At 43.0% G+C, this 27,678-nt stretch overlaps 3 protein-coding genes across 3 annotated transcripts; 2 read left to right on the forward strand and 1 right to left on the reverse strand.

The window, feature by feature from the left end:
• The first annotated feature begins 481 nt into the window (after nt 1-481).
• On the forward strand, nt 482-13,060 carry LOC136445954 (zygotic DNA replication licensing factor mcm6-B-like). The gene is made up of 18 exons (XM_066444194.1): nt 482-675; nt 1,964-2,107; nt 2,476-2,586; nt 2,926-3,088; nt 3,434-3,573; nt 4,600-4,712; nt 5,093-5,238; nt 5,588-5,738; nt 6,611-6,752; nt 7,190-7,331; nt 8,368-8,475; nt 8,756-8,911; nt 9,327-9,455; nt 9,858-10,019; nt 10,490-10,604; nt 11,017-11,199; nt 11,487-11,623; nt 12,105-13,060. Exons 1-18 carry the CDS (start codon nt 584-586, stop codon nt 12,231-12,233), a joined length of 2,463 nt encoding a protein of 820 aa, XP_066300291.1. The 5' UTR covers nt 482-583; the 3' UTR covers nt 12,234-13,060.
• On the forward strand, nt 12,765-13,927 carry LOC136445710 (cuticle collagen 2-like; the record flags this gene model as incomplete). The annotated part of the gene is made up of 2 exons (XM_066443844.1): nt 12,765-12,769; nt 13,213-13,927. Coding segments are annotated over exons 1-2 (720 nt in total), but the record flags the coding sequence as incomplete, so codon positions are not given.
• A 2-nt stretch (nt 13,928-13,929) lies between these two features.
• Nucleotides 13,930-27,493, reverse strand: LOC136445711 (uncharacterized; the record flags this gene model as incomplete). Its single annotated transcript, XM_066443845.1, has 18 exons — nt 27,130-27,493; nt 26,664-26,795; nt 26,413-26,535; nt 26,046-26,222; nt 25,575-25,754; nt 24,702-24,878; nt 22,595-22,771; nt 22,275-22,454; nt 21,560-21,679; nt 19,766-20,983; nt 18,626-18,755; nt 18,071-18,216; nt 17,354-17,584; nt 16,957-17,027; nt 16,383-16,536; nt 15,948-16,118; nt 15,011-15,092; nt 13,930-14,611 (listed from the first exon to the last, which is right to left on the reverse strand). Coding segments are annotated over exons 1-18 (4,206 nt in total), but the record flags the coding sequence as incomplete, so codon positions are not given.
• Nucleotides 27,494-27,678: the final 185 nt, after the last annotated feature.

A 27,678-nucleotide genomic window follows, 5' to 3' on the forward strand; every position in this document is an offset into this window, starting at 1 on the left:
GATGAAACCAACAGGCTAGCAATCACCAAATACAAGACTCAAAACACACACAGCTTTCCTAGAAATAACTATAATTTTGTTTTAAAAATGACAAAGGGAAAATAATTTGAATATTTTTCAGGGGAAAAACGAAATACTATCTTTTTAAAGGCACTTCATTTCTTTACTCTTGCCCCTTTTACGATATAATGATGGAATAGGCCATGCAAAGCCAAGTGACACGTCTCAGTGGTGATTGGTCAAAATTCCCGCGAAATCTAGCTGGTTGCTTATTTGATTTTTCTCCCCTCTAAACATCGTCTTTCTAGAAAAGAAAATGATAAATATGTCAAAATATACAAGTAAACCGGTACTTCATCTATTTCATATTAATTTTTGATATATGTTTCGACACATTTTGCTTCATTGACGTTTTCGTTCAATGTGGCAGTTCCGTTTGCCAAAGCTAAAGAAGGTTGCACTCAAAGGATAGAACAGCCTTCAGGCCACGTGACGACAGTGGCGCGAAAACTGCACATTGATCAGAGAGGGAGACGAGAGTAGAGAAAATATAACAGGAAAGGTTTGGCGACTTTGACCCAACATGGATGTAGCAGACCGCGCCGTTGGCCACAACTTGGTGAAGGACGATGTAGCAGACAGATGCCAAAAGCTGTTCCAAGATTTCTTAGAAGAGTAAGTGTATATTTACCTTGTCTTGGTTAGATTTTTAGTTTTTAAAGACTTTAGTTTTTAAAAATGGCGACATACCAGCACTATTGTTACTCAGCCATGTGCTGTTCACTTCATACTGAAATCTCACTTGTATGATTAAAGACATTAACTGAAATGACACCTGAAGTGTAATAAAGATCTCTTAGCACCCACCTCCCCACTAAAAGTTACAGATGTGAAGCTATCGCCACATATTAAAATGTTTAGTCGAAGGACGACAAATCCTTGGGTGGCTCGGTTATTTTCTTGTTTCGTTTCCCAAGGCTCAAGAAGGGTCATTGTTGGAAAATTATGTCGTAAATCACTTCATTTTTTTGTCGCTTTCCAATTTTTGTGCTCTTCTTTGGCAATTAAGTGTATGAAGTTTTAAAGAAAATCAGAACAAGAAAGGATACTACTGTAGTCTGTACTGTAAATCTTAAAATTTGTTATTTGTAAATTTGCAGTTTTTGGTGGTTTAATAGTATCTATCACAAACTAATCACACTTCGAGTGTGTTGCTGCTGTTGATATTGACAAAGCTTATATGTACTGCAAACTTAGATTTTCACCTTGCTACAAAATTCATATTTACAGTAACAAAATCCCACCTTTCTCACTTGTGCAGGCTAGGATTTTTGCATTATTTGCATGCTGTTTTTGGCAGTCAGTTTTCCACTGCAAACTCATCCATTTCTGTTGCATTGCTACTAGAATTTGTTTCAATGACAAACTCATATGTACTGGGAACTCTTGATTTTCATCTTACATAGTAAATACTGTAATTCATTCTTGATTTGTTAACGGCCACTTAACAACCGCTAAAATTTCATTATCGCAAATATTTGTTCACTAACAGTTGAGACACTGATGTTTGTTCCCACCGTTAAAATGAGATGCCCTTTCCCCACGATAACTGAAATTACCGACCGCAGTGTTCAATGGATTTACAGTAGCTAATGTAATGTAGTGACGTCGGCGTGGTGTAACGGTTAGAGCGTTGAACTTGGAATCAATAGGTCCCGAGTTCGATACTTACCATGCCCCGACGGTGTGCCCTTGGGAAAGGCACTTTACACTACCTTCCCGGATGGTGGAGTGACGCCCACCGAGCCTACTCGGCTAATCTGTCGAACTGGGTGCCAAAAACACCCTACGGATTTGGTTGCCGATGTGCCAACATCAAGCACATTTGCCACTGAGAACCGTTAAATTTTTTTATTTTTTTAATTTTTTTATTTATTAATGTAGTGCTCCCCCCTTCTCACAGGTTTATGGTTGAAGGGGAGGTGAAGTACCTACCTGACGTCCAGGAGCTGATCCGGCCGGAGCGAAATACGCTGACGGTCAGCTTCAACGACATCGAGAAGAACAACCAGCAGCTGGCCACTACCATTCAGGAGGAGTACTACAGGTGGGGGTGGCAGAGTTCTTGTCAACGGGAAACCCCTGCTCATAAAGTGGTTAATTCCAAACCAATGTGATCTTTCATTTTTAAGTAGTCTTTGTTTCATGCTCATGTATCGGAATACTTATTTTCTTTATGGAACTGGTCATAGATTTAAAAAAAAACACAATGATGGAAAGATTCCTGACTGCTAATTAAAGAATTTGAAGTAAACTCGTCCATGTTGATTACAAAGGCCTTGATTATTCTTCAAGATGATTATTCTTCAACGAAAAAGTATGTAAAACTTGAAGTTTACTCGTCCATCTTGATTAATAAGGCCTGGATTATTCTTCAATATGATTATTCTTCAATGTTGCTTGATTTTGTTGCAGGGTGTATCCTAGCCTCTGTCTGGCTGTGCGTAATTTTGCCCGTGACCACTGTGGCGTTCCAACCAGCAAGGAGTTCTACCTTAGCGTGACTGATGTGCCCACCAGACACAAGTAAGACCCATAATGCATTTCAGTTCCCACAATTCCAAGCTTTCTGCAGTAGGCTACACCAAAACTGAGCAGCTAGAACATAAGCTTTGAAGTAAATATATATATGAAAGTTAAGACTAATAATAAGTGAGACTGGTGTGAAGATATGGTTTTAAAGGAAACTTTAAAAAAAAGGTAAATGAAATGACTAAAAGTTTTTCTTGCCAACTGTCTGATTCAAGTATCTTTTGAGAAAATTTAAGAATTTCTAGATATGAATTTTGCATTCCCATAAAATGTCAGTAAGCCGTAAGGCCAACCAAAAATTTTTGTGTAATGTTCTGACCATTGTGTTATTAGGGTCCGCGAACTGACCACAGGAAAGGTTGGCTCTTTGCTGCGTATCAGCGGTCAGGTCGTCCGCACACACCCTGTCCACCCTGAGCTGGTCAGTGGCACCTTCATCTGCCTGGACTGCCAATCAGTCATCAAGGATGTGGAGCAGCAGTTCAAGTACACACAGGTGGGAGACCTTACATAAACACTGGTGGGATACCCCTTTCAATTTCAAGCTCAACATTTATGAAAAGATTGTAAAAGTTCCTTACCTAACTGCCAATAATCTCATAGATATCAAGATGGGCAGTAAGAAAGAAGATGAAGAAAAAGTTCACCATTTCTACGCAGTGACATGGTTTGATAAAGTTGATATGTCATTCTAATATTTTGCTTGCTTTGCTCAGTTTTCATAGTTAACTGTCTTTTTAACTTTCTCCCTTCTGCCTAACTCTGTAACCAATGGAGAATGGGGTGTCAAGCGGCTACTTTAGGTGCTAGAGGTTAAGAATATTTTCTTTTCCCCATGTAGCCGACCATTTGCCGCAACCCCGTGTGCGCCAACCGCAGTCGCTTCATGCTGGACGTGAACAAATCCCGGTTTGTGGACTTCCAGAAGGTGCGAATCCAGGAGACACAGGCCGAGCTGCCACGCGGGAGCATCCCACGCAGGTGAACATTTATTCCCTATGTGCCCATTACTACAGTCATGTTTTAAAGGAGTCCTAAACTCCAGAGGGGGGAGTTATTTTCCAATGGATGGTAATTTTAGGAAGTAGAAATGAATATTTTTTTACAGTACACGATTAAGTACCCACTAGTCCCGTGTGCATCCAAAAGTATTCAGTATTCTACCCAATTCCCCAGGTGACCTCAGCCTATGTGTTTTTTACAATGTGCCTGACAATGCCTGACAAAATTTAGATTACAAAAAGAATGTCAGGGTGGTTAAGAAAAACTCGTCTTGCTATGTGTTCTTTTATGTCTTATTAACAATTGGCCTTCTTATTGTGCTTAACCACCCTCATTTACGCCGAAAATATCCACGTTTAAAGATGTATGTTTACGCATAGGAAATACAATGGTAGGGTCTGCAGGGGTTTAGTGAGTATCATATTGTTTTAAAAAACACACCTCCTGTAATTCACCACAAGCGGAATTCTGTACAAAATCGACTGATTATGTATTGATTGATACATAATCTAGTGGAAAATAACACCGCCTTCTGGAGTTTAGGACTCCTTTAAACTCATATCCTCAGCCTGCACAGGTGATGATGTATTCCCTAAGTGCTTTGATTTACCAGAGGTTTGCTACAGTCATGTGTTTAACTGTTCTTTACTCACATCCAAAGAGTTAGAAACTTACAAGTTTTGGTGACCGTCTGTCACCCTCCTCGGGGCAATAAAGACTGGTACATGTACTACTTCGGACTGCAGCTAGGCGTCTCTGCTGCAGTACAAAGAATGTGGTGCCAAACGTGACTTGAGTCTATATCTCCCTCGTCAGAACATTGCTATTCAGTCATTTTCAAAACCTGATGAAAGTCACAGTCCTATTTCCTGTGCTTTTTTTTTGTTTCTCAGCAATTCATATGTCTGTCATCAACACCTCAAATGGTTTTGAAAAACAACAGTAAATGGAACTTGAATACAGACAGTGGTTTAAAAATTTTGGCTGATTTGTCTGTCTGTGTAGTGTGGAGATCATCCTACGTGCAGAGGCAGTAGAGATGGCCCAGGCAGGAGACAAGTGTGACTTCACCGGCACTCTTATTGTGGTCCCAGACGCGTCTCAACTCACCACTCCAGGTAGGAATACTGTCAGGAAATGGCACAAATATCTTATTGAAAAGTTGAACAGACAGACACATTCCATGGCAAAGTTGGCTCTTCCATGTGATGTCTATTTCCTTTAAAGTTGGTTTGATTCGATTCAAATATAGTCTTAGCTACCAGTTTGCTTGAAACTCTTGTAGAGCTGTAAGATTTGACAATGCAAAATGTTATCAGGTAGGTCTGAAGTTGTGACAGAACTATTCTGTAAATTGTGAAATGTTTTCACTAGTGTTGTGTGTGCGTTTTTTCAAACTCATCACACTGCAGACATGTGCTCTGTCTTGAATTACTATTACAATGTTTAAAACACTGAATGTATCCTTTCACCTTGCAAACTTATTTTCTTATCACAGGAGCCCGTGCTGAGACAGGTACACGTGTGAAGGCAGGTGCGGGATATGACTCAGAAGGTGTGGGGGGACTGAAGGCCCTGGGTGTGAGGGAGCTATCCTACAGACTGGCATTCCTCGCCTGCTCCGTGGAAGCTACCAATCCACAGGTAGGGGGGAAACTATGCACTAAAACACATTTGATTCAGAGTAAGAACTATTTTTGTAAGGAGTGACTGAGACTACACGCAGTGCAATCTTTAGCTTTAAATTGCTCCTAGAAATCAAACTGTTGCAACTTTCCTGGTTACCATTCCATAAAATGTATCTTCTCAGTGATAACAGTCTTTATTTAGCTGAGAGGCTGAAGTCACAACTCCGCTTAAAGAAATTTCAAATAGAAGATTCAAGGAACACTTAAAGAAAAGATGGGCTTGGAAAGAAAGAATTTGTTTCAGTACTTGAAGTCTTGATCATCACACCATATACAGGTGAATGATGAAGTGTGTTTTTTCCCAGTTTGGAGGTCGAGACCTGAGAGGCGATGACCTAACGGCTGAAACCATTAAGAAACAGATGACAGAACAGGAGTGGCAGAAGGTGTACGAAATGAGTCGGGACAAGAACCTGTACCAGAACCTCTGCACCAGTCTCTTCCCTACCATACATGGTCAGTAGCAATCTCAAAGTATACCAGCAAATAGTGGTGCGTACCTAAACCCAAGTTTAGGTTTAGGTTTGGACTTCAGTCCAGAGGTTAAGGTTCAGGTTCGGACTTCAAAGTCCGGACTTGAACCAATGGAATATGTGTACTACGAATATTTTTTTCCTGTTTCATGTAAAATTGCCTATCGGCATATATTTTACATGCAATTTGAAAACTATGGAATTATATACAGTCAGTAATTAATGCAGAAGTTCAGTTATAAACACAAAACAGCAATGTTTTCATATTTTTCCAGTGCAAATTTCATGATCTAAGGAGGCTTTAAGATGGTTTGAATCAAAAAGGAGTGTAAAAGCGAGAGATTTTTTTTCAAGTCCGGACTTGATTCCAGATGTTTTTTTGGACTTGAACCTAAAGGTTAGGAACAGGTCTGGAACAGGTCTGGGGTTTAGGTACGCACCACGACCAGCAAAGCTTGGCAGAAAATCTGTATCTTTTAGATACCTAACTCCTTATTTCTGTAATTGGTTTTATCAGTGATTTTTTTATAAAGTCACAGGTGGCGTCAAATGCTGGTAAGCTAGGCTAGCGGACATGAGATAGTAAGGTCATGGGTTTGATTCCTGGCATTCCTCGCTAGACCTTATATCATTGGGAAGAGTTTAAGCGACATTCCTCACTCCACACAGCTGTAAAAATGGGTACCTGACTTTGGTTGGGGAGGCCAAAGGCTGAGGAAGAAATGAGTTATGCTCCGCCTTCCAATACCGTGCCCATAGACACATTAATAACCCACTGCCCTTATGGCTTCAAAGGCTATGGGACCTTTGTCTTTACTCTATCTACCTTATTGATAAAGTGGTGACTGTCGACAGGTAATGACGAGGTGAAGCGTGGCGTCTTGCTGATGTTGTTTGGAGGCGTTCCCAAGACGACCATGGAGAAGACCAGTCTCCGTGGTGACATCAACGTCTGCGTCGTCGGTGACCCCAGCACCGCAAAGAGCCAGTTCCTCAAGTATGTACATACATTTATCTGTAGTAGATTGAAGTATTGGACTTAGCTTTGGTTCAATAAAGACTATATTACCACACTCATACTTGTACAATCTACCTCATTTACCACCTGGCCAATATGATCACTTTTTAATGGTCCCTTAGACAGTTTTTCCCATTGACTATAATGAGCACCTGAGATTGTGTCTGTCCCCTGATTGGTATTATTGGATAGTTTTGACTGTATGTAATTATATTTGGACAAGCCATTGCTACTAATGCAATCATTCTTACAATGTGCTATCATTGTGTAGTTCACAAATATTACAGGGAAACTTTAACTGTAGAATACAGGTACATAGTTCTCTGAGAAAATGCTATAGGCTGTAGAAATAATTTCAACCAGTTCGTAATAGCTTAGACTTAAATTTTTTTTTTGCTGTTTGATTTTTCCTCCAGGGCTGTAGAACAGTTCAGCCCGCGTGCTGTGTACACGAGTGGGAAGGCCAGCAGTGCCGCAGGTCTGACAGCGGCTGTGGTGAAGGATGAGGAGTCTCACGAGTTTGTTATCGAAGCTGGGGCGCTCATGTTGGCAGACAATGTAAGTCTAACTGGTGGAAGTCTCAGAACTACCTTTTTTGTATATAGTCAAGAAAGGTATCTTATTATACTTAAGGCCACACCAATTTGATTTCTTGGTTAACAGATTTTTTTTTAAACTGTTAAATTCCAAAATCGACAGGAAAACAGAATCTCAGAGGAAAGTCTGTACTTTGGTGCACACAGTTTCAGGGAGTGAACAGGGTCAGGTGCAAGTTTTTCATGATTTTTTTTGTTGCGAAAATTGAAAAAAAATCCGTTAACCAAGAAATTAAATTGGTGTGGCCTTATTGAAACGGTTGTTTCAACACCACTTCTTATAAGTTGCATTGCAGTCATTGATGAAAAGCATCAGGTGCTGTCTGTAACGTCTGACCATTTACAAAACTTATCCAGTGGAGTAGTTTTTGTATTGAGGATCTCATTACCTGGATGTACAGTGTCCTTCCTTCATTGTGATACATTTTATACAGATGTATTTGATGTCTCTCTTTTGTACTTTGTAAAGATAGTTCAGATCTCAGTTTTTTTGTCATTCTAAGCTGTGAATTTACAAAGTTATGTTTGCAAAGCTTGTTTTAGTTTTAGTGCAGTTCTATTAGTCAGCTGTGGGGTGTATGAACACTACTGTTGGACCCCCTTCAAGGCAAATAGCTGCAATCCTTTATATCTATCAAGTATTGCACTTTTTTGCTTTGAAAGGTGTTTTGACATTTCCATCACTCCAGTAAGGCAGATAAAATCAGTACCGACTCATATCTATTTTGTCTTTGTTGTCAACTCTGCCAGTTGGTGCTCTTTCTGCTATGTGGACCGCATCTACTGTTAAGCAGTTAGATTTAGCATGGCAAAGTATTGACCATTTTGTTGGGAAGCACTGCACAGATTTTAAGTACAGGAAAGTTAGCCTGGGACAGGGGATTATAATGACATCAAGTCTAAACCAATCACTCTTACATCTGTGGAAAAATTACAGAACATCGCATGTTCTTGAGGTCTACTGTATTTTCAGTTCTATATGTGTGTACTTTATCCAGGGTGTGTGCTGTATTGATGAGTTTGACAAGATGGACCCCAAAGATCAGGTGGCCATCCACGAGGCCATGGAACAGCAGACCATCTCCATCACCAAGGCTGGGGTCAAGGTCAGAAATCTCTACTTTTTTCTTCTCTTGAAGTCTTTTTAGACGATTTCTTAAGGTTTATACACTGTGTATTGGAACTGTTACATTTGTATGGCTTAGATTTGCATTTTTCTATCTGTAAGTTCAAAACGATCCTTAGAAAGCTTAGGCAAAGTTGTAGAATCTAAAAGTAGCTCAAAACGATGTAAGAAAGCTTAGGCATAAGTGTGGAATCTAAAAGTAGCTAAGTGTGTGAGCCAGGTTGTTTCAAAGCAATGGTATGTTCTTGTCTGTCCCACAGGCTACGCTGAACGCTCGAACCTCCATCCTGGCTGCGGCAAACCCTATCGGTGGCCGTTACGACCGTACCAAGTCTCTGAAACAGAACATCACGTTGACAGCTCCCATCATGTCTCGCTTTGACCTGTTCTTTGTCCTGGTGGACGAATGTAATGAGGTAAGAAATTTTTCTTGTTTGTAGTATATAGTAGTTGATTGCTGAGTACCATTCCAGAATCCTCTCATACAAATGTCACACACATTGAAAACTGTAGTATAACTCAGGGTTTATGTTTGTTAGGGCTATCATATACTGTTTTAAAGTGACTCTATTTTGAGCTGAAAGGAAATGAATAGTAGAATTGCGTCCATCTAGACCATGGTACCAGCTGCATGTTATTTGAACACTACTCCATACAGTTTCAGTTGGTAGCTACAAGGAATACTTGCCTTCCTATGTACAAAACTGAACATTCCATTTCATTCTTTGTGACAGTAAAGAAAACAAGAACCTCGTGTGGTAAATGGTTTTCCAGCTGTCTCAACTTGTATTTAAAATGTTTCCAATTCTAATTGTATTTTCTATTGTACAGGTGACAGATTACGCCATCGCTCGCCGCATCGTTGACCTCCATAACCACGGGGAGGCGTCCGTGGAGCGTACCTACTCGGTGGAGGAGATGCAGAGATACCTCATGTTCGCTCGCCAGTTTAAACCAAAGGTAAGCCTCAAGATATGCTTTATGTAGTGTGAACTTTGTTGCTGGGTCCTGATAAGCAAAACCTGTTTTAAACTTTTGTACGCAACAACGGGGATTCCAACACCACCCAGTCACCTAGTAAATTGTTTCCATCCTAGATAAAGGCCTGTCAGTTCCAGGTTGCAGTATTAGTGGGCACTTCAGTACCACCAAGTTGCAGAATTCCAAATAAAACAGCCTCCTGACATGATATGTGGCCACTTGTGGTCGCAAATACTTATTTCTACTAACTTAATGTTAAATTTAGTATTTTGTGTTTTGTAGCCTTAAGTATTCTGTACCCAGCTTCAGTTTGTTTCAATGTCTGCATTTTATGGTCCTTCTGGAGTTGTTTGATCTAACCTATTATGTTTGAAATAACAGATTAGTAAAGAAGCAGAGGAGTTCATGGTTGACGAGTATCGACGCCTACGCCAGCGCGACTGCTCCGGCGTCAGCAAGTCTTCGTGGCGGATCACCGTGCGCCAGTTGGAGAGCATGATCCGTCTGTCCGAGGCCATGGCTCGCATGTACTGCCAGGACGAGGTGTGTGTTTAACACTAGTCTAGTAAAGAAGCTTGGCTGCGTAAGGACCACAAGACGATAGAGAAAATCTTAAGAACAGACTGCTAGTAGACTCTATAATGATAAGATCTAGTCTATTTTCATAATCTATTTCTCTATCTTTGGGTAGAACGTCCCTTTAGCAATCGAGATTGTCTGTCTATGGTTGCTCTACTTTTACACAGTGAATGATTGTCCCTCAGTACAGTACGTGATATCAAGTTACACATACTAGCACTAGTAGTAGATGTTATGCAGTTTTGTCAGGGACTGCTGGGTGGCATGCCAAAACAACTTTTTCTCAACCTGGATAATGTGCTCTTTACCATGGCATGCAAAAGTGGTATGCACCACTTTTGATTTTAAATTCTGCACTGTTTTCTACACAAATTTTAGCTAAGATTTCACGACTTGGCTGCATTAGACACCTTGTATTTGACACATTCCTTCAGGTCCAGCCCAAACACGTGAAGGAAGCGTTCCGTCTCCTGAACAAGTCCATCATCCGCGTGGAGCAGCCCGACATCAACCTTGGCACGGAGGACGAGGAGCAGGAACAGCTGGATGGTACGTTTCCATGGCAACCATTTATTACAGTTCTATGTAACCTGGATCTTCCCGTTGTTTTGGATTTTTTTTTACTCAATGGTCACTAGGAACAAACAGATTTTGTTCTCTTGGATTAAAATGTATTCTAGCTGCTTACACAACTTTCTGTCTATGGTATTCCTACAGTCAAACCTGTACAAGTAACCTTAAAGACCACCTCGCCACTGTGACCACTTTTTGGTGGATAATTTTTCCCATTGATACAAGCATTATGAATCCTGTATATTGTGAACATCTGTCCACATAGACCAGATACTATTGGTCCCCCGAGTGGTCTTTTTGTGTTTTGACTGCATTGCTGTTTGTATGTTAAAGTGATTTTTTGTGATAAGAAGGATAACAGTGCATTGAATTGTGTCTTCAACACCAGGAGGAGGTGATGAGATCCTCAGTGAAGAAGCAATGGAGACAGAGGAGACATCCGGTGTTCAGAAGTCCGCAGACGAGCCCCCCTCCCCACCCAAGAAGGCCATCAGGCTAACGTTTGACGAGTACAAGACACTGGCCAACCTCCTTGTACTACAGATGAGACGAAGGGAAGCCGAAACAGACGGTAGGAATAGTTTGTGTATCCTGATAACCAACATATCAGCACAGAGGTTACTGTGGTTCACTTTATCTTCACGGTGGCAAAATTTCATGGTATAAGGAAAGTTTGACATTTTCACTGAACTTTAACTTCACTGTGGCGGCAAGTAAAGGGATTTGTCAAGCACTTTAAGACAAAATCTATGCTATTACAGACTTCCTCGGACCTCAAGGAAGCAGCTGTTGTTGTCCAGATTCTTGTATATCTAAAATTCTAAAGAAATGTTGTTGTTACGATCTGTTTGTTTGTAGATGGAGATGGTGGCATGAGGAAGGGAGAGCTAGTGACCTGGTACCTACATGAGATAGAGAATGAGCTCGAGTCTGAGGCAGAGTACTTCGATAAACAAACCATCGTGGAGAAGGTCATTGAGAGGCTCATCCACCATGTAAGTAATCAGGACATGGGGAGGGGGGCAAGTTTATCCACTTAATATCAGCATACTGTCACATTGATTTGACATGTGAACAAGGCTTTGGTTTATGTATACGTCGAATATGATTGGTTAAAACTGAAACTGTTGCAGAACACTAAAAGTGGTAGGGGATAGAAGACATACTAATAAGAACATGCAAAGTGGTACTGTGAAAACTGTGATTTCATTTTGCGGTATGGAGAAAATGGTTCTTTTAGTTCGTTGTAGCACTGTTGCTGTACAGTAATGGAATCTCTGGTTGTAAGTTCACGAAAAACACAAACATAAGATTAACGGAAAAATTTACAGTAACAACCAGTTCTCCATATAGTAAAGTAGGTTGTGAATGTTGTTAACCAACAAACTCACTGTCAACTACAATGTATTTGTTAGAAGTTCACCAACTACAGTACATAGGGGACAAAATGAATTAATTCGTTTTGTGTTTTGATAGGACCACATTCTGGTGGAGCTGTCCAAGATCGGCCTGAAGAAGAGAGCGGGGGACAAGGCAGGCTCAGACCCGCTACAGGACAAGGACCCTCTCCTGGTGGTACACCCCAACTATGTCATCGATGAATAGCTGTAAATACAAACTACATTAGAGGCCCATGTTTATAGAGCTAACATATTAGGGAAGAACATCATATGCGGGGCACATTAATTTCATATGCATTGTTACAATACCAGTACACCCTATGGTATGTGGTGGAGTTTGTGAAATTCTACCAACCAAGATTGTGGAATTTCTGAAGTATAACATGTGTGGTCAATGCTTTCAAATGATTACCATAGATTTAGATATATCTTCTGTGTAAGTGTTGTTTTTCAACCAGATTTGGGATATCAATATTTTAGGAACAAGATGCTAAGCCATCACCATTTTGACCGACTTGAATGTCTTAATATAGTAAACATTGAGTAGTCTATTCTTACAAGAATTTCTTTCATTGTAAAAAAAAAACATAAGTGGCATTTCTTTCCGATCTGCAGTACTTAGTCAAGATGTGTATTTTACAGAAATTTACAGGAAATGATTCACCTTCTTATTACACATTTGTACTACTCTAAGTAGGAGTGATAGAAGTATTATAGAAATAATAGGATTTAGGGTATGAAGTATGTAATATTTCAAAGCAAATAAGATACTGTGTGAGTTGTTTGTCTTTCCCATAACCATAATGTTGAAGAAATGTGGATAACAGTACCACTACACTCTTGCAGGTAAACTGAAGCTACTTTGATTGCAGATGTTGGGACAAACTAGAAAAGATGAGACGGACATTTGGGTTTTCCAATGTGTGTATAGTCCAGACGGAGTAGTATTGTACTGAATCTACTGATACAAATACATCCAGCAAAAGCTGTGCTGTAAAGAGCATATATTATTGTTTTTGTCATGAATAGTGTAACATGAAGTGATTACTTTACACAAATGGCTACTGTTGTTCTTGTCATGAACTGGTGATGATACATATGAATTACTATGTTGTGTGAATGATTGTTGTATGGTTGTGTTGTGTGTTAATCGATGCATTGTAAAATGCATGTTGGTTACACAGCTATGGAGGGGGAGGGGGCGGTCCGCCACCAGGTGGACCTGGGGGTCCAGGAGGACCTGGGGGTCCGCCTCTTGGGCCAGGGGGGGCAGGTGGACCCGGGGGGCCTGGGGGTCCGCCGCTTGGGCCTGGGGGACCTGGGGGCCCACCGCTTGGGCCAGGTGGAGCTGGGGGTCCACCGCTTGGGCCAGGTGGACCCGGGGGGCCTGGGGGTCCGCCGCTTGGGCCAGGTGGAGCTGGGGGTCCGCCGCTTGGGCCTGGGGGGCCAGGTGGACCTGGGGGTCCGCCGCCTGGGCCAGGTGGACCCGGGGGGCCGCCGCTTGGGCCTGGGGGGCCAGGTGGAGCTGGGGGTCCGCCGCTTGGGCCAGGTGGAGCTGGGGGTCCGCCGCTTGGGCCAGGTGGACCCGGTGGCCCACCGCTTGGGCCTGGGGGGCCAGGTGGACCCGGGGGGCCTGGGGGTCCGCCGCTTGGGCCTGGGGGGCCAGGTGGACCCGGTGGCCCACCGCTTGGGCCAGGTGGAGCTGGGGGTCCGCCGCTTGGGCCTGGGGGGCCAGGTGGACCTGGGGGCCCACCGCTTGGGCCAGGTGGACCCGGGAGGCCTGGGGGTCCGCCGCTTGGGCCAGGTGGAGCTGGGGGTCCACCGCTTGGGCCTGGGGGGCCAGGTGGACCTGGGGGCCCACCGCTTGGGCCAGGTGGACCTGGGGGCCCACTGCTGGGGCCAGGTGCAGCTGGGGCTCCGCCGCTTGGGCCAGGTGGACCTGGGGGTCCGCTGCTTGGGCCAGGTGGACCTGGGGGCCCGCTGCTCGGGCCAGGTGGCGGGAGTGGGCCACTAGGACCTCGAGGAGGCAGCCTGATGACACTAGATGCTGACGGCACAAGGGAAGCCATCTCCGACGGTGCGGGAGGAAGTGTCATGCTGCTGCCTCTAGATGCTCTGCTGCTCTTCTTGGGCACAAGCACTCGGCTGGAGTGTCGCGAAGCCAGACGCTTCACGGAGAGAGACGGTACCACACCCGCAGACTGTGTCTGCTGTGGAAGGTCCACTCCTGACGGAACGATGGACATCTTCCTCTCTGATGCTGTCTTCTCTGTACGGAGGACAGAGCTGACAAAGCTGCCTTCCTTCAGCTCCGACGATCTTTTACTGCTGACGTTTTTCACACTACCACCCTTGCTCTGTTTCTTCGTCAGATTTGATCTGCTCTTCTTCAGACTTGATTTGCTGCCGTACTGGGAGAGGATGTCGTTCACGTTCGTGTCCTCCTTGACAGGTTCGAGTTTTACATTCACCTTTGGTTTCTTCTTGAAAGGCATTGTGAGCAAGGTCTTCAGACCATCGCAGCAGCGCAGGACCTTCTTCTGTGCTTTGTCGTAGGTTGACTTGTAGATAAGCCGGAGAAGTCTGGGATTAAGAACAAGGAAAACTTTAACAAACTACAAAATGAATGAATTTTCACTCCCGGAATAAGGTCTGAAGTTGTTTCTTTTTCACGGTTGGTATGTTGTAACGTTCATGAATCAGAATCATGGAAGGTAATTTTTTCAGTATTATAACTACTAGTACAGCAAGGTAAGCAAGGTCACAGACTAGATTGAGCAGCTAGTTTGGAAGTTACAAGATATACAGTTAAGAGAGATCGTTGTTACAAATACAAGGGAGTCCACGCCCACCAGACAGTAGTACTTGAGTCTGTTCAGTGTGATGCATGGATATGTATCGGTAGTGAGAGAGGTACAGCGTCTTAGCTTTCTCTTAAGTTCCCTTAACCTTTTCAGCCAGAGACAAGTAGTTTCTACTCACATGCATGGAACACAGACGGCCAACACCACAAACCCAGCTGTAGCACAGGCGATGATAGCAACAATGGTCATGAAGTCTTCATCTGTAGAAGGCAACTAACTCGTTAAAAAATCACTGGAACGATACAGGCCTACTTATAGCTTGGCTGTTGGGTCTAGGCGATAGTGATTCAGGCTCCGATGTATATGTTCGTGCTCATCAAATCAGAAAGAACGCAAAACGGCAAGAGTTATAGCGGTTATATGTGTCAGTTGTCTTTTGTCTAACTGTAACACCAATGTGGAATGGAGGTGCATTATCTGCAGTTGGTATATATTGTGGTCACGTAACTTTCATATTATCTTCTACTAGTTTAAGCTTGAATGGAGCGCCTCATTCCAGACATTCTTTAAACACCTCTAACATATGTCATTCTCCTACGCGAAGTTTGATCCCAATGCTAATACAACGCCTTGGGATCAGGGTGTTGCACAAACCACAGGAAAGCTCTCTTCTTGATATTGTTTCTTCTTCTTCTTCGCAGTCATGTGCTAAACCTCATTCGGTTGAAGGCGCTCTATTACAGGGGGTTTGGGTACATCTGGGGAAGGTAGGTGCGGTGGCCGCATTTAGTAGTTCGGCTAAAGACGCCCTATGGCTATGGCCCTGCGTCGGAAAATGACATATGATTGAGATGCCAACGATTTCTAAAGCAGATCTAGTACGCGGTGGCAAGGCAGTATCAAAAGGGTCAACCTGGCCGGTGCCTTTTGGTACAGGTTGTTTTTGTATTTGTATTTAGTGACAATGAAAGACAGGTCATTACACTGGGTCAGCCTAGGCAGCTTTCGCTGGTAACTGCTGACCCACAAAAACAGACGAACGAGGTTGGCCCTTTTGATACTGCCTTGCCACCGATACATCTGCTTTGAGATTAAACGATTGCCCGCGGACTCACCGTAGCATTCCAGTCCGATGGCGGTGCCGTTCTTGTCGACGCGTGTGTTGATGGTACCAGGCGGGCACCTGTTACAGCTGTCTGCGCCGTGTGCAGGCTGGTACTCTCCACGTGGGCACGGGTGGCAGCGCCAGTCCCAGGCGGGGCTGTAGTGTAGTGGGGCGCACGCACCTGCCATGGTGTCACGACATGTGCAATTGCTATTACTGTTCTCTTGCAGTACATACAAGTGACGACATATTATACATAGAACGTTATATATACATGTCATGCAAATGGGGCTAGTTAACCCCACCCCCACCTGGTCATGAGCAACAACCTGTCCTTAGCGTCCATTTTTCTTAAGTTATTGAGTGGTTGCTGAATTCAAGTTTGACTGTATATATAGATATATGTATATCTCTTTTTAAAATGGAATTTCAGTCTTGTACTTACCACATAGACCTTGGATGGGCTTCTGACTCCCGTAGTTCAGTCCGTACCCTGCCTTACAGTACAACACTCTGGTGAAGACGTTCTCACTCGGTTCTATGGAGGTGGTCATCTCACTCACCTCTGTACCCAAGGTGATATCAAGGACGTCCAAAATCTGTAAGGTGGGAGGGGGGCACTGTCACTTGCGAATAATGCACTTAGTTTTACACTATAGCTAGTCAAGTCTTATTGAATCAAATTATTTTACACGCCAATTTCTTACACAAAGCAAAGCGCTTACCAAAAAGCTTTCCCTGTTTCTTAGGTTGATTTGCTTGTTAGTAAGCGCTTTATTTCGTGTATGGAACTGGCGTGTAATTTTTTCAATATGTCAAATACCATCACAGGTGAACCCATACGAATAGTCGCATCATCTTATGATGCCGATTTGGGCCATAATGCAAGTCAAACTCCAATTCTTATCAACATTGTGAAAAAAAAATTGAAGACTAAGATTAGAACTGAAATATGGAATCTGACGTGGTGGATTAGAGCGTGGATTATTAAAATATTATAAGAATGAGAAAATAGTCACCTTTGTCAGCAGACAGGCGCTTTCTTGGTGTTGAAGTAAATGGACGACAGTACAATCTTCTTCCCTGAAAACTAAGGAGAAAATGGTGCTAACGATTGTCATGATGCTTGAATTGTAGACACATAATGTGCACATACAAAGCATGACAATATGTAATAGCTATCTGTTAAAGGACAGCTACATGTATAGCCTAGATGAATTATGAAACTTTGGAAAAGAAAAAAAAGTGTTGACCAGAAAATAGCATCAATTCCTCCGTAGGCATTACTTGGTGACTTGGGAAACGTTTTACCAATGATATAGATACAGTCACGAGTCGATTCCTTCTTAAGACAACATGTCGCAAGCTCATCTTGTTGACTTTCAAATAAACAAATTCAAAACCGGAATGGCTTACGTCCATATGTAATGCTCAGAAGATGTGAGGAATATTTCAGGTTGTAGAGATCCCCCAGTTGCTGGTTGTGGGAACACGACATGGTAAAATTCACCACGCTACACCCCCGCCTGTCGCAGACTTGGTTCAAAACATCAGATATGCGCTCTGAATCGGCGGCAAGGGACTTTTTACAAGACGTCGCTGGGTAGGAGAGCTTGATGGAATAGCCATACTTGACGAGGTGTCCAACTGTGAGACAGAATAGATATGTTACCGCCATGTACATGTGTCCTCTGTGATGATTGGTCAATACTTTATGCATACGTCGACAGCTAGCCTACCTCTTGGTATACAAATCATATAGTAATCCTAGCTAGTCGTTGACAATAGTCCAGCGGCGTAGCTGAAAAATTGTGTATTTGTCTAAAAGCACCAAATTCAACACACTTGAATGTATCCTTAACAAGTATAAATATGGAGGCATCTCCAATTCTGCCCAGAATCAATTTGATGGTATTTGCCATTTTCAGACCACAAATGTATATTTTTGGCTCCTGTGCCCCGGTATTGAAATGAAATGACCTGAAATGTTGTATAGGGATGAGTGTGACATATACCTACATTCACATTTTCGGCATACATCACTTTGGGATTTTTTGTTGCCATTTTCAGGCCCAAAATGTATATGTTTGGCTCTTGTGCCCTGGTATTAACATAAACATCAAATCATCTTACCCCGGATTTTGTGCTTGAAGTCCGTACGGTGAGTGCGATCGCCACCTCCCTTGCGTTCCTTGAACTGCAGGTGACAGTGGTAGATGCCAGAATCGCTGGCCATCAGTTTGGATATGGATAACTCTCCTGTATCGGCTACCTCGTACCTGTAAGATACATGTATCTTTCACACTGCTGTAATGACGGGGCGAAACTTTTGTTACCATTTATCCCGATACTGTTATACATTTTGATTTGTATAGGTTTCTACGTGTTTGACAGAGCACCCCCCCCCCCAAGTTATGATACGCTTGGGTATGGCAGCGCGCCCGGTCAGCGATATGTCATCGACCGTTTCAAACGACAACGACCGTTTATGAGACGTAAACGCGCGGTGGACTCCATCTCTGTCCTTGGTGCTGAAATACAGGTTTCTAGCGAATGCACGTATTTGGATACTAAGTACAGTGTAATTCATAAAGAAACTACTAGTATATCTCTGTTTAGCGTTTTATGGTCTCAATGATAACGATGTTAGAACAGAAAAAAAAGCTGATTCATGATACATGTATGTACCTATTTCCAGAGATCTCCCGGTGTTTTCCGTATGTCCACCTGTAGTTCGGGTCAGGGACGCCAGGAGGCGCACCTTGCACGCCCTTGGGTACACACGGGACCTCTCGACTTGCACCCGCAGGACCCCATACTAAACAGACATGTAGAATAGAAAAGAGGGTGCACGTATGTGGTAGCTTTCTTGCCATTTGACATCTTTCGTAATTTTAAGGTACAGCGTCAAGTGTTTCTAGTATAAATCGAATGGGACTGCACGAAAAGGTTGGTTCAATGTCCTCAGGTCAACTGTGCGTGCAAACATTTTTCTATCGTCATTTTTGGCGACGCCTCAGAGGCGGAGTCGTTGGTATAGTACTGTGATAAAAGTAGGAAGAATTCTAAATACCCCACACACGCATTCCCCTGGGAATTGTTTTTTACAATACCTTGTTCTTCCTTTCTTTGTTTAATTGCAGTTCTTGTTGTTTATGTGTCATAAGCTGTTAAATATTCATCTTCTCCCGTTCCTCGTAGTGAAACTTATCAACTGTTTACACGAAAAAATATGATGACCCAAATTATGCATATTTCTTACGATGAATATGCTGTTCTTTGATATGAAAGTGATTAAACAACTACCGATTTAACAAAAAATATTCCTATGTCAAAATTCAGATTCTTCTTTAGTTACACATAAACCGTATGACTCTTTTACTAGCTATATTTCTGCAGAGTTACTCTTTCGTTCCTGTCATACATGTAGATAGTAATCTCCAAGCAGATCTATCGGTGGCAAGGCAGTATCAAAAGAGCCAACCAGTATCCGGTGGCTTTTGGTACTACTAGTAGTTGGCCCTTTTCATACTTCCTTGCCACTGATAGATCTGCTTGGAGATTCGTAGACAGTAGTTTTCTAATAAATCGTGGGCAAGTAAAGAAACCAACCGACTCAAGAAATCACAGCAAACCAACGTGCAAGTAGCCTGGTGGTTTAATTCCTTCAAGTGCAATTTTCTTTTGTGACAGAGCAAAAAATTCAACGGTGTGCTATCTCCTTCCATTGACATATTTGTTTACAGCCACGCGCATGCCACAAGCCCATGTTTTGCTGTGAGATCTTGAACCACATGTTCTACTGGCCGGATCCTGGCTCAGCCTTACCCTCATGGGGATCACCCTGTGACGTTCCCCCGGACAACGCGTTCACCGCCGCCCCGGCTTGCGCTGTTGTAAGCCCGATCGGATCGTCCGATTCGTCTACATGCTCATAGTCCGCGTAGTCAGGATTAAAGTATTCCTCATAAGTCATGTAGTCGTTATATCCACCTCCACCGCTAGCCGGAGCTTTTGCCCCGATGTGAGGAATGTGCTCAACGTGGTAGTCGTCACTTCCGGTATCTTCCGCTGCTGGAATGTGCTCAACGTGGTAGTCGTCACTTCCGGTATCTTCCGCTGCGGGAATGTGCCCAGCGTGGTAGTCGTCACTTCCGGTATCTTCTGCTGCGGGAATGTGCTCAACGTGGTAGTCGTCACTTCCGGTATCATCCGCTGCTGGAATGTGCCCAGCGTGATAGTCGTCACTTCCGGTAGCTTCCACTGCGGGAAGGTGCCCAACGTGGTAGTCGTCACTTCCGGTATTTTCCGCTGTGGGGCTATCTTCTTGCAAACGGTCCCTGATGGCTTGTATGCGCTCTTTTATCTGCCCGATGACTTTCTTTTTATTGGCAACATGGTTGCTATGCTCTTCATTATGTTCAACGATGCTGTTCCCGTGGCCATGGCTTCCTCCTTCCCCATTCATAGGTTTCTGGGAACCGCTTTGCGAATGGAATGAATCGTGTACGACGTCACTACTACCAGCAAGGTTGTTGTTGCTGTTGCCATGGTTACCTGCGTGAACCATGTCTTGACTGTCGTCAAGGACGTCACTGCTATCAACAGGATTGTCGAAGTCATTGTTGTTGTTGTTATCTCCATGACTACCGTCACTTCCACCCACTTCTCTTTTCATCCTAGACTTTTGCTTAAGACTTTTCAAGGACCTTTTCTTGAAGTGCTGACCGGTGCCATACGGACCAACGTTTCCATTATTCATCATATTCCCACTGATCTCGTTCCCATGGTGACCGTAGCCCACCCCGTTCCCAGGAACGTCGTAGTCTGCCCCTTGTCCGTGAACCTGTCCTCCCGCGGGAGAGAGATAATCGTTCCCATGGTGACCGTAGCCCACCCCGTTCCCTGGAACACCGAGGTTGCTGTAGTCCGCCCCGCCTCCGTGAACCGGTCCTCCCGCGGGAGGGAGATGATCGTTTCCATGGTGAATTTGGTCGCCGTAGTCATGTGGCTGCACGGGCGACGGCTCTTCGTACCCTGGAGTTTCTGCGGAAGCCGGAAGGGAGAGATGATATTTTACCTTAACGCAGTAGCAAAACACTGCCTTTGGCTATCGTGAAGTCATATAGCTATAGGGTCCTATAGGTTTTGGAATTGGTGATAAAATGTAAGAAATCAAAGAAATCATAGCATCAGTAACAGGAAGGGCAATAACGTTTAGAGAGGGAGCTTCAATCTGCTCCAACAAATCAACTATTTATGTAACTATTCAAGAAAAAGTCAGAATGATTATTTTCAGACTGAGTATTCAAACGCGGGCACAGCAAGGTTGCTATGATTACCTTTCAGACCCAAAAGACAACATGTGGAACGTTCTTCACATATATAGTGACTATTTTGCAATAGTGGAACCCGAATTATGGAAACAGAAGCCGTGGAAGAACACACAAGACACATATTAAACAACTTGAAGATGACAGCAGTTTGGGCCTACAACAACTGCCTGTAGCGATGAATGACAGAGAATTATGGAGACAGCTATAGTCATGGGAAGATTCCGAGCGAGCTCGACGGAGTGAGTGAGGGAGTGACTTGAAATAGTCCTTACACCTGGAGACTTACCAAGGCAGCCTTGGCCTTTGTCCTTGTCGTACACACATGTACAGCTGAACCCGCCGGGCATGTTGATACATGTAGCCCGGTTGTGACAGGGATGCTCTTCCTCTGCACACTCGTCTATGTCTGGAAGAAAGAGCATATCGTTTATTCATTCTGGTCCACACACACACACACACACACACACACACACACACACACACACAGACACACACACACCACACACACAGACACACACACACACACTCACACACACACACCACACACACACACACATTAAGCAATTGTTGAATGCCCAATCGCATACATACATAGACCATGCAAATACTTGTAACTTTATGATTGTTATCGACACTCGTTCCCGTGGGCGTGATTTGAAGTGTCGTGTTTGGCTTGTCTTGGATTAAAAACGTTTATTAGCTGTAGAAGAAAGTCACAGAAATTGTTGATCTAGAAAACATTTGCAATGGCATTTTTGTCCAATCGTGTCATTCCTATCATCACTCTACTGCATTGACGTCCTAATAATAACGACTTGAAAAAAATATTTCGTTTGATGTGACCCTCTAGTCTGAGCGGTCAAGACAGAATAACAGATGGTCACGGAACCATGCATCCCCAAAAAGTTCTCGGACTTATTCATATCGTCGCTTAATCTCAACAAATGATGTCAAATCGATAAAACACAGGTTTTATTTGCGTTCCTACTTACGTTACCTACCTTCACAGTGCACGCCATCGCCAGCGTACCCCTCTTTACATTCACAATGGTACGATCCGATCGTGTTGATGCAGTCAGCTTGAGGGGAACATATGTTCCCTTTACCTCCCCTGCTCAGAGCGGCACACTCCTCCGGCGTCTTGCCATCACAGGTAACTTTGTTTAGACATTCGTTGACATCTGAGAGAAATTTAAAGACGAATAAACAGATAAAAAGATCATTACTTTCCTGAATACGCTAATTATATATAACGCTGTCAAATCAGTTGATCATTGAAATTGTACGTCGTCCATGTATGATGAATAAAAATGTTCTCAACCATTGCAAGTCGGCTCCGGTGCACTCCATTTGCCGCTCGTCAGACACGTGATCGTCTCCTGACCAACCATGTCGAAGCCCAGCCTGCACCTGAACCTGGCCATGCTGCCGTAGATGTTCTCTTCAGGCGGTAACATCTCACCGTCCACCGGGGCATTCAGGATAGGGCACAGAGTTGCTGGAGAACGTCACAAAATACGTTGAACATGTTGATGTCTCAATACTACAAATTTGTATTCATAACGATTTTTAAAAAAGTACCCACGCCGGCACAGAAAGATTCTTATCAAATAGTGATAATGATTATACTTGCAAACTCATGGCCTAGGGCTAATTGCAAGGGACCAAACAGATGCACTAGTGTATGAAAAGGTACAAATGATGTCTAGTCTATAGAACTTATGTATCTGATGGTTCTACGTACATCACTGAGGGCCAGACTTCTTCTTTGGAGGCAGTGGCTCATGAATGGTCCCACGTTTTAATGATATGTGAGTTTGGGGATTTTAGTAGAAATTGATGGTGAAAACTCGGTGAGATGGTGGTAACTCATCATAACGTTAATATCCATCAAGCACTTGAAAATATTTGTATTCTCCAAGTGTTGGACGAGGATTCTAGATCTTTCTTCTTCTTTTATGTAATTGGCATAAGCATGAAAGTCAAGAATACACTTATATCGGTATTCCAAAAGAAAAGGTATTTCAAGGACATGTTTATTTGTCAGTCCCGATATTGATCGCAATATGTCATTTTTATGATATAACTTTTTTATGTTTCCTCGTCATGACAGTAACGGTTGATACCTTCAATATTTAATTATAAGAGCTGGTGTTACAACAGAGATACAAGCAGCTTATCCAAACCCATGTATATTTTCCTAGCAGTCAGTCATGTACTGCAATATCCCTGAATTTCAATCTCATGGAGATATCCCATAGAAGACTTAGTGCTTAGGTCCTTACTATGTTACCAAGCACCGTTGTGTATATTTATCTCCATGAAAAATGGAGATATTGTTTTGGGTGTGTCTGTGTGTCTGTTTGTTTGTTTGTCTTGTTTGTCTGTTTGTGTTTCCGGACTACTGTAGTCAGCATAACTCAAGAACCTCTTGATGGATTGCAATGATATTTGGTATGTGGGCAGGTGTTGTGAAGCCGAAATTCAAGGTCGATTTTTGGCCCCCTGGTATGTGACCTTGGTACTGCAGCAGAAATTCCATTTTTGTATCTCTTGACCTGGACGTGCTATGGTATCAATTTTTTGGTGGCAGATAGCTTGTGGTGTAATGAAGACGTGGTGTGGGTTTGTGCCCCCTAGCAGCTTGCTCTGGAACTGCAGGGGCGTTATCATGAAAATCTTCTAAGGAGAATAACTGAACAAAGGAACGACGGATTTCCATGATATTTAGCATACAGGTAGCTTAGACAGAGATGTACACAATGAAGTGCAAATCATGTTAATTAGCTAATGAGGAAAATCTATATTTGCAGTGTTTTCCATCATAAGACTCAAATACATGTAACGTATGTAGTTTATGGAAAGTGGATCATCGACAGATACCAATTATGCAAATAATTTCGTAATTTGCATAATTAATGCAAAAAAACATATCTCATCTAATTGGAAAATTATAGGACTATCAATATGATACTTAGTATGCAGGTAGCTTGGACAGAGATATACATAATGAAGTGCCAATTAAACTAATTGTGACTTAATTTGCATAGCTAATGAGGAAAATCTATATTTGCAGAATTTTCCATTATCAGACTCAAATACATGTAACATATGTCGTTTCTGGAAAGTGGAGCATCAACAGATACCAATTATGCAAATGAATCCCTAATTTGCATAATCAATGCAAAAAAAAACATAATTCATCTAATTGGAAAAATATAGGACTGTCAATACTGCAACATGTGTAAGTTAGATAAAGGTGTTTATGCCGAAGCATATATTATGCAAATGTGTAAGTCATTTGCATGAATGGAATTGTTCAAGGAGATATGAGGTCGTGGAACTCTTGTTAGTTCTGTTACTGTTAAAATCTGGAAACATAACGTACCGTGGACGGACACGGACTTGTTAAAAAAAACAGTTGATACCTGTACAGACTGGAGGGGGTCCACTCCACCTCCCGTCCTCTCCACACGTGATCACTGGCAGACCAACCAGGTCAAAGCCTTGGTTACACCTGAAGGCGGCTGCAGAGTGCACTGTGATTGGATGCGGTACACGGACGTCTCCATTCACCAGTAGCCCGGGGGAGGGGCAGGTCACAACTACAAAAATGTGTTTGGGTAAAATCTACATGGTGAAACAGATCTGAAACTGTTCAACAATGGTTGGAAGCAAATACCCCCTTCCATTGCCCCGAAACAATGGTACAATTTGCAATAGAGATAAGTTAGTTCCAAGGACTTCATATTCATGATTATCAAATTTGACCTTCCCGATCTTTACCCACCTACCAAATATAATGACTTTATGTTCAGGCCAATTATCAAATTTGACCTTCCCGATCCTTACCCACTTACCAAATATAATAGGGACTTCATATTCATGATTATCAAATTTGACCTTCCCGATCCTTACCCACCTACCAAATATAATAAGGACTTTATATTCAGGCCAATTATCAAATTTGACCTTCCCGATCCTTAAATACCCACTTACCAAATATAGTAAGGGTCCATCCACAGCTTCTCCCTCGATCGAGTTATGCTGTTCACAAACACAGAGAGAGGGAGGGAGAGAGAGAGAGAGAGAGAGAGAGAGAGAGAGAGAGAGAGAGAGAGAGAGAGAGAGAGAGAGAGAGAGAGAGAGAGAGAGAGAGAGAGAGAGAGAGAGAGAGGGACAGACAGACAGACAGACAGACAGAGAGGGACAGAGAAACGGCACCGAAAACATAACCTTTGTGGAGGTAATACCGTCCTTGTTACATCTAAGCACATTGACAAATTGCGTCTTCCGTGTACCTTGACATTTTGGCGGCGTCGAACTCCATTGGCCATTCTGTTGACACGTGACTTCTGCTGAACCAATCAGGTGGAAGCCATCGTTGCACTGGAAGGCCGCTTGAACGCCAACATACGCGGTGTCGTGGGACAGGTACACCAGGCCGTTGGGAATGGGCTTCAAAGGGTTGCACAAAATAGCTGAGGACATATCGATGAATGTATCAGACCGTTGACATGATAAACAAACAGATAAACAAAGTCGTACGGACAGGCTTTTTCTCCTTTTACCACAGAATGCCTCGAGTATGATATGTTTGCCTGATGTTCTTCCATCCAGGAAAGGTAACGTTACGATATTTGGCATTGTAACCAGTACGTTTTGCAAATTTGTATTAATTGGCTTAATATATCCGGTTCGTGTCTGTTCGTGTATCACAGTATTTCGATTTAACTAGTTACAACGAAAATGTCCAAGATCTCGTATCTTACTTTCACATGTCGGTACTGGGGAACTCCACCTGCCGGTGGTCAGACACGTCATGATGTGTTGACCAACCAGGTGGAGGCCTGGGTGACACGTGAACGTGGCGTGACTGTGCGCAGGCGCAGGCCGTGGGACGTCCACATCGCCGTCTCTTATCCCATGTATATCCGGGCAGATAATTTCTGAAAATCGTCGGGAAGATGATTTTACCTCCTGCTAACATTCGTTATGCGAAGGCATTGTACAGTTCCAAATATTGATACATGTGTATCTCCGATCAAATTACATAGATAAATGATAAAACGCTTGCTGAGTGTGTTCTTTCTTTTATAGTAAAAGTGCAACTGTTCACAAAGTCAAAGCGATACGAACCTGTACAGTGGTCCCCGTCTCCTTGGAAACCTTCCGTACAGGTGCAGGTGTACGAACCAAAAGTGTTCTGGCAGGTGGCGTGTTCATCGCACATGTGGTCACCTGTCATGCACTCGTCAATGTCTGGTGTAGATTGATAAGATTGATTTGGAAGGGGAAGACCAACTCAATGATGGATAAAAAAGATCATTAAGAAGGAATTATTTAGAAATCTTCAAGGAAAAGCAACTTTGGACCCTATTGACGCTAACCTTCGTCGCATCTGCTCCCATGGTATCCCTCCTGACACAAGCAACTGAATCCGTTTTTGTGATTGATACAAACTTGCCACTCCTCACAGGGGCGCCTGTCACAGGCCTGGGATGTATGGCCAGTGTTTCGCCCTGAGCACACACAACACAAACAAACAAACAAGAACAATGTATAAAAAATACCAGTCTGCAACAAACGGATTGCTAACTGAAATCACACAGTTACAAATCACATCTAACTAAATCTGATTCAGTATATTCAGAGTATATATTTCTGAAATATGTTATGTAGCAACAACAGACACGAAGCAGTATTGACAACACTGAAACACTAAAACAGGTCCAGTCCTTTGAGGTACATGTGCCATATATAGCTGTAACGTAAGTTTCAAAACCTTCGTTTTAACCAACTACCCTCTCTGCCTATCTATCTATCCTACGTTCCTAGACTAGATAGGTTACTTACCTTCGCTGCCTACGATGCTCCCAATCACCAGCAAGGCAGCTATAATCGTCTTCATCTTTGCTTTACGTCACACTACTGTCCATGTCTTCAAATAGCAGAGACTTGCAACCAGAGAAAACACAACTTCAAAACAGACAGTAACTAGGCAACCCGATTGTTTGCCCTCTTGACTTAAGACTAGCACCAACGTTAGCACTATTACGTAAGAATATAACGAGGACAAACGATAAAAACGAAACAGACTACAAATTATAAGTCAACTACTGAAATAGATACCCTAAAACTACATGGCTTTGGTAGGCGTCTTCTAAAAAACAACAACGGTGCAAAAAATGCGTTATCTGACATGTTCTATAGAACGTTGTTAGGCCCCATTCGGCTTCTAGAACACACGTTGGCAACCGAATCCATTGACGACCGTTCCGGTCATCTAGGCAAACACATTGACGAAAGGGGAGAGCGAACCTGGTTTGGGACACGCAAGTCGTTCTTTTCACCTTTCTTTTAGCTAAAAATGTCAACGGCGTTGGAGCTTTCCGTCCCATGAAA

Source organism: Branchiostoma lanceolatum, chromosome 12 (genome assembly GCF_035083965.1).
Source record: "Branchiostoma lanceolatum isolate klBraLanc5 chromosome 12, klBraLanc5.hap2, whole genome shotgun sequence".
NCBI classification, from domain to species: domain Eukaryota; kingdom Metazoa; phylum Chordata; class Leptocardii; order Amphioxiformes; family Branchiostomatidae; genus Branchiostoma; species Branchiostoma lanceolatum.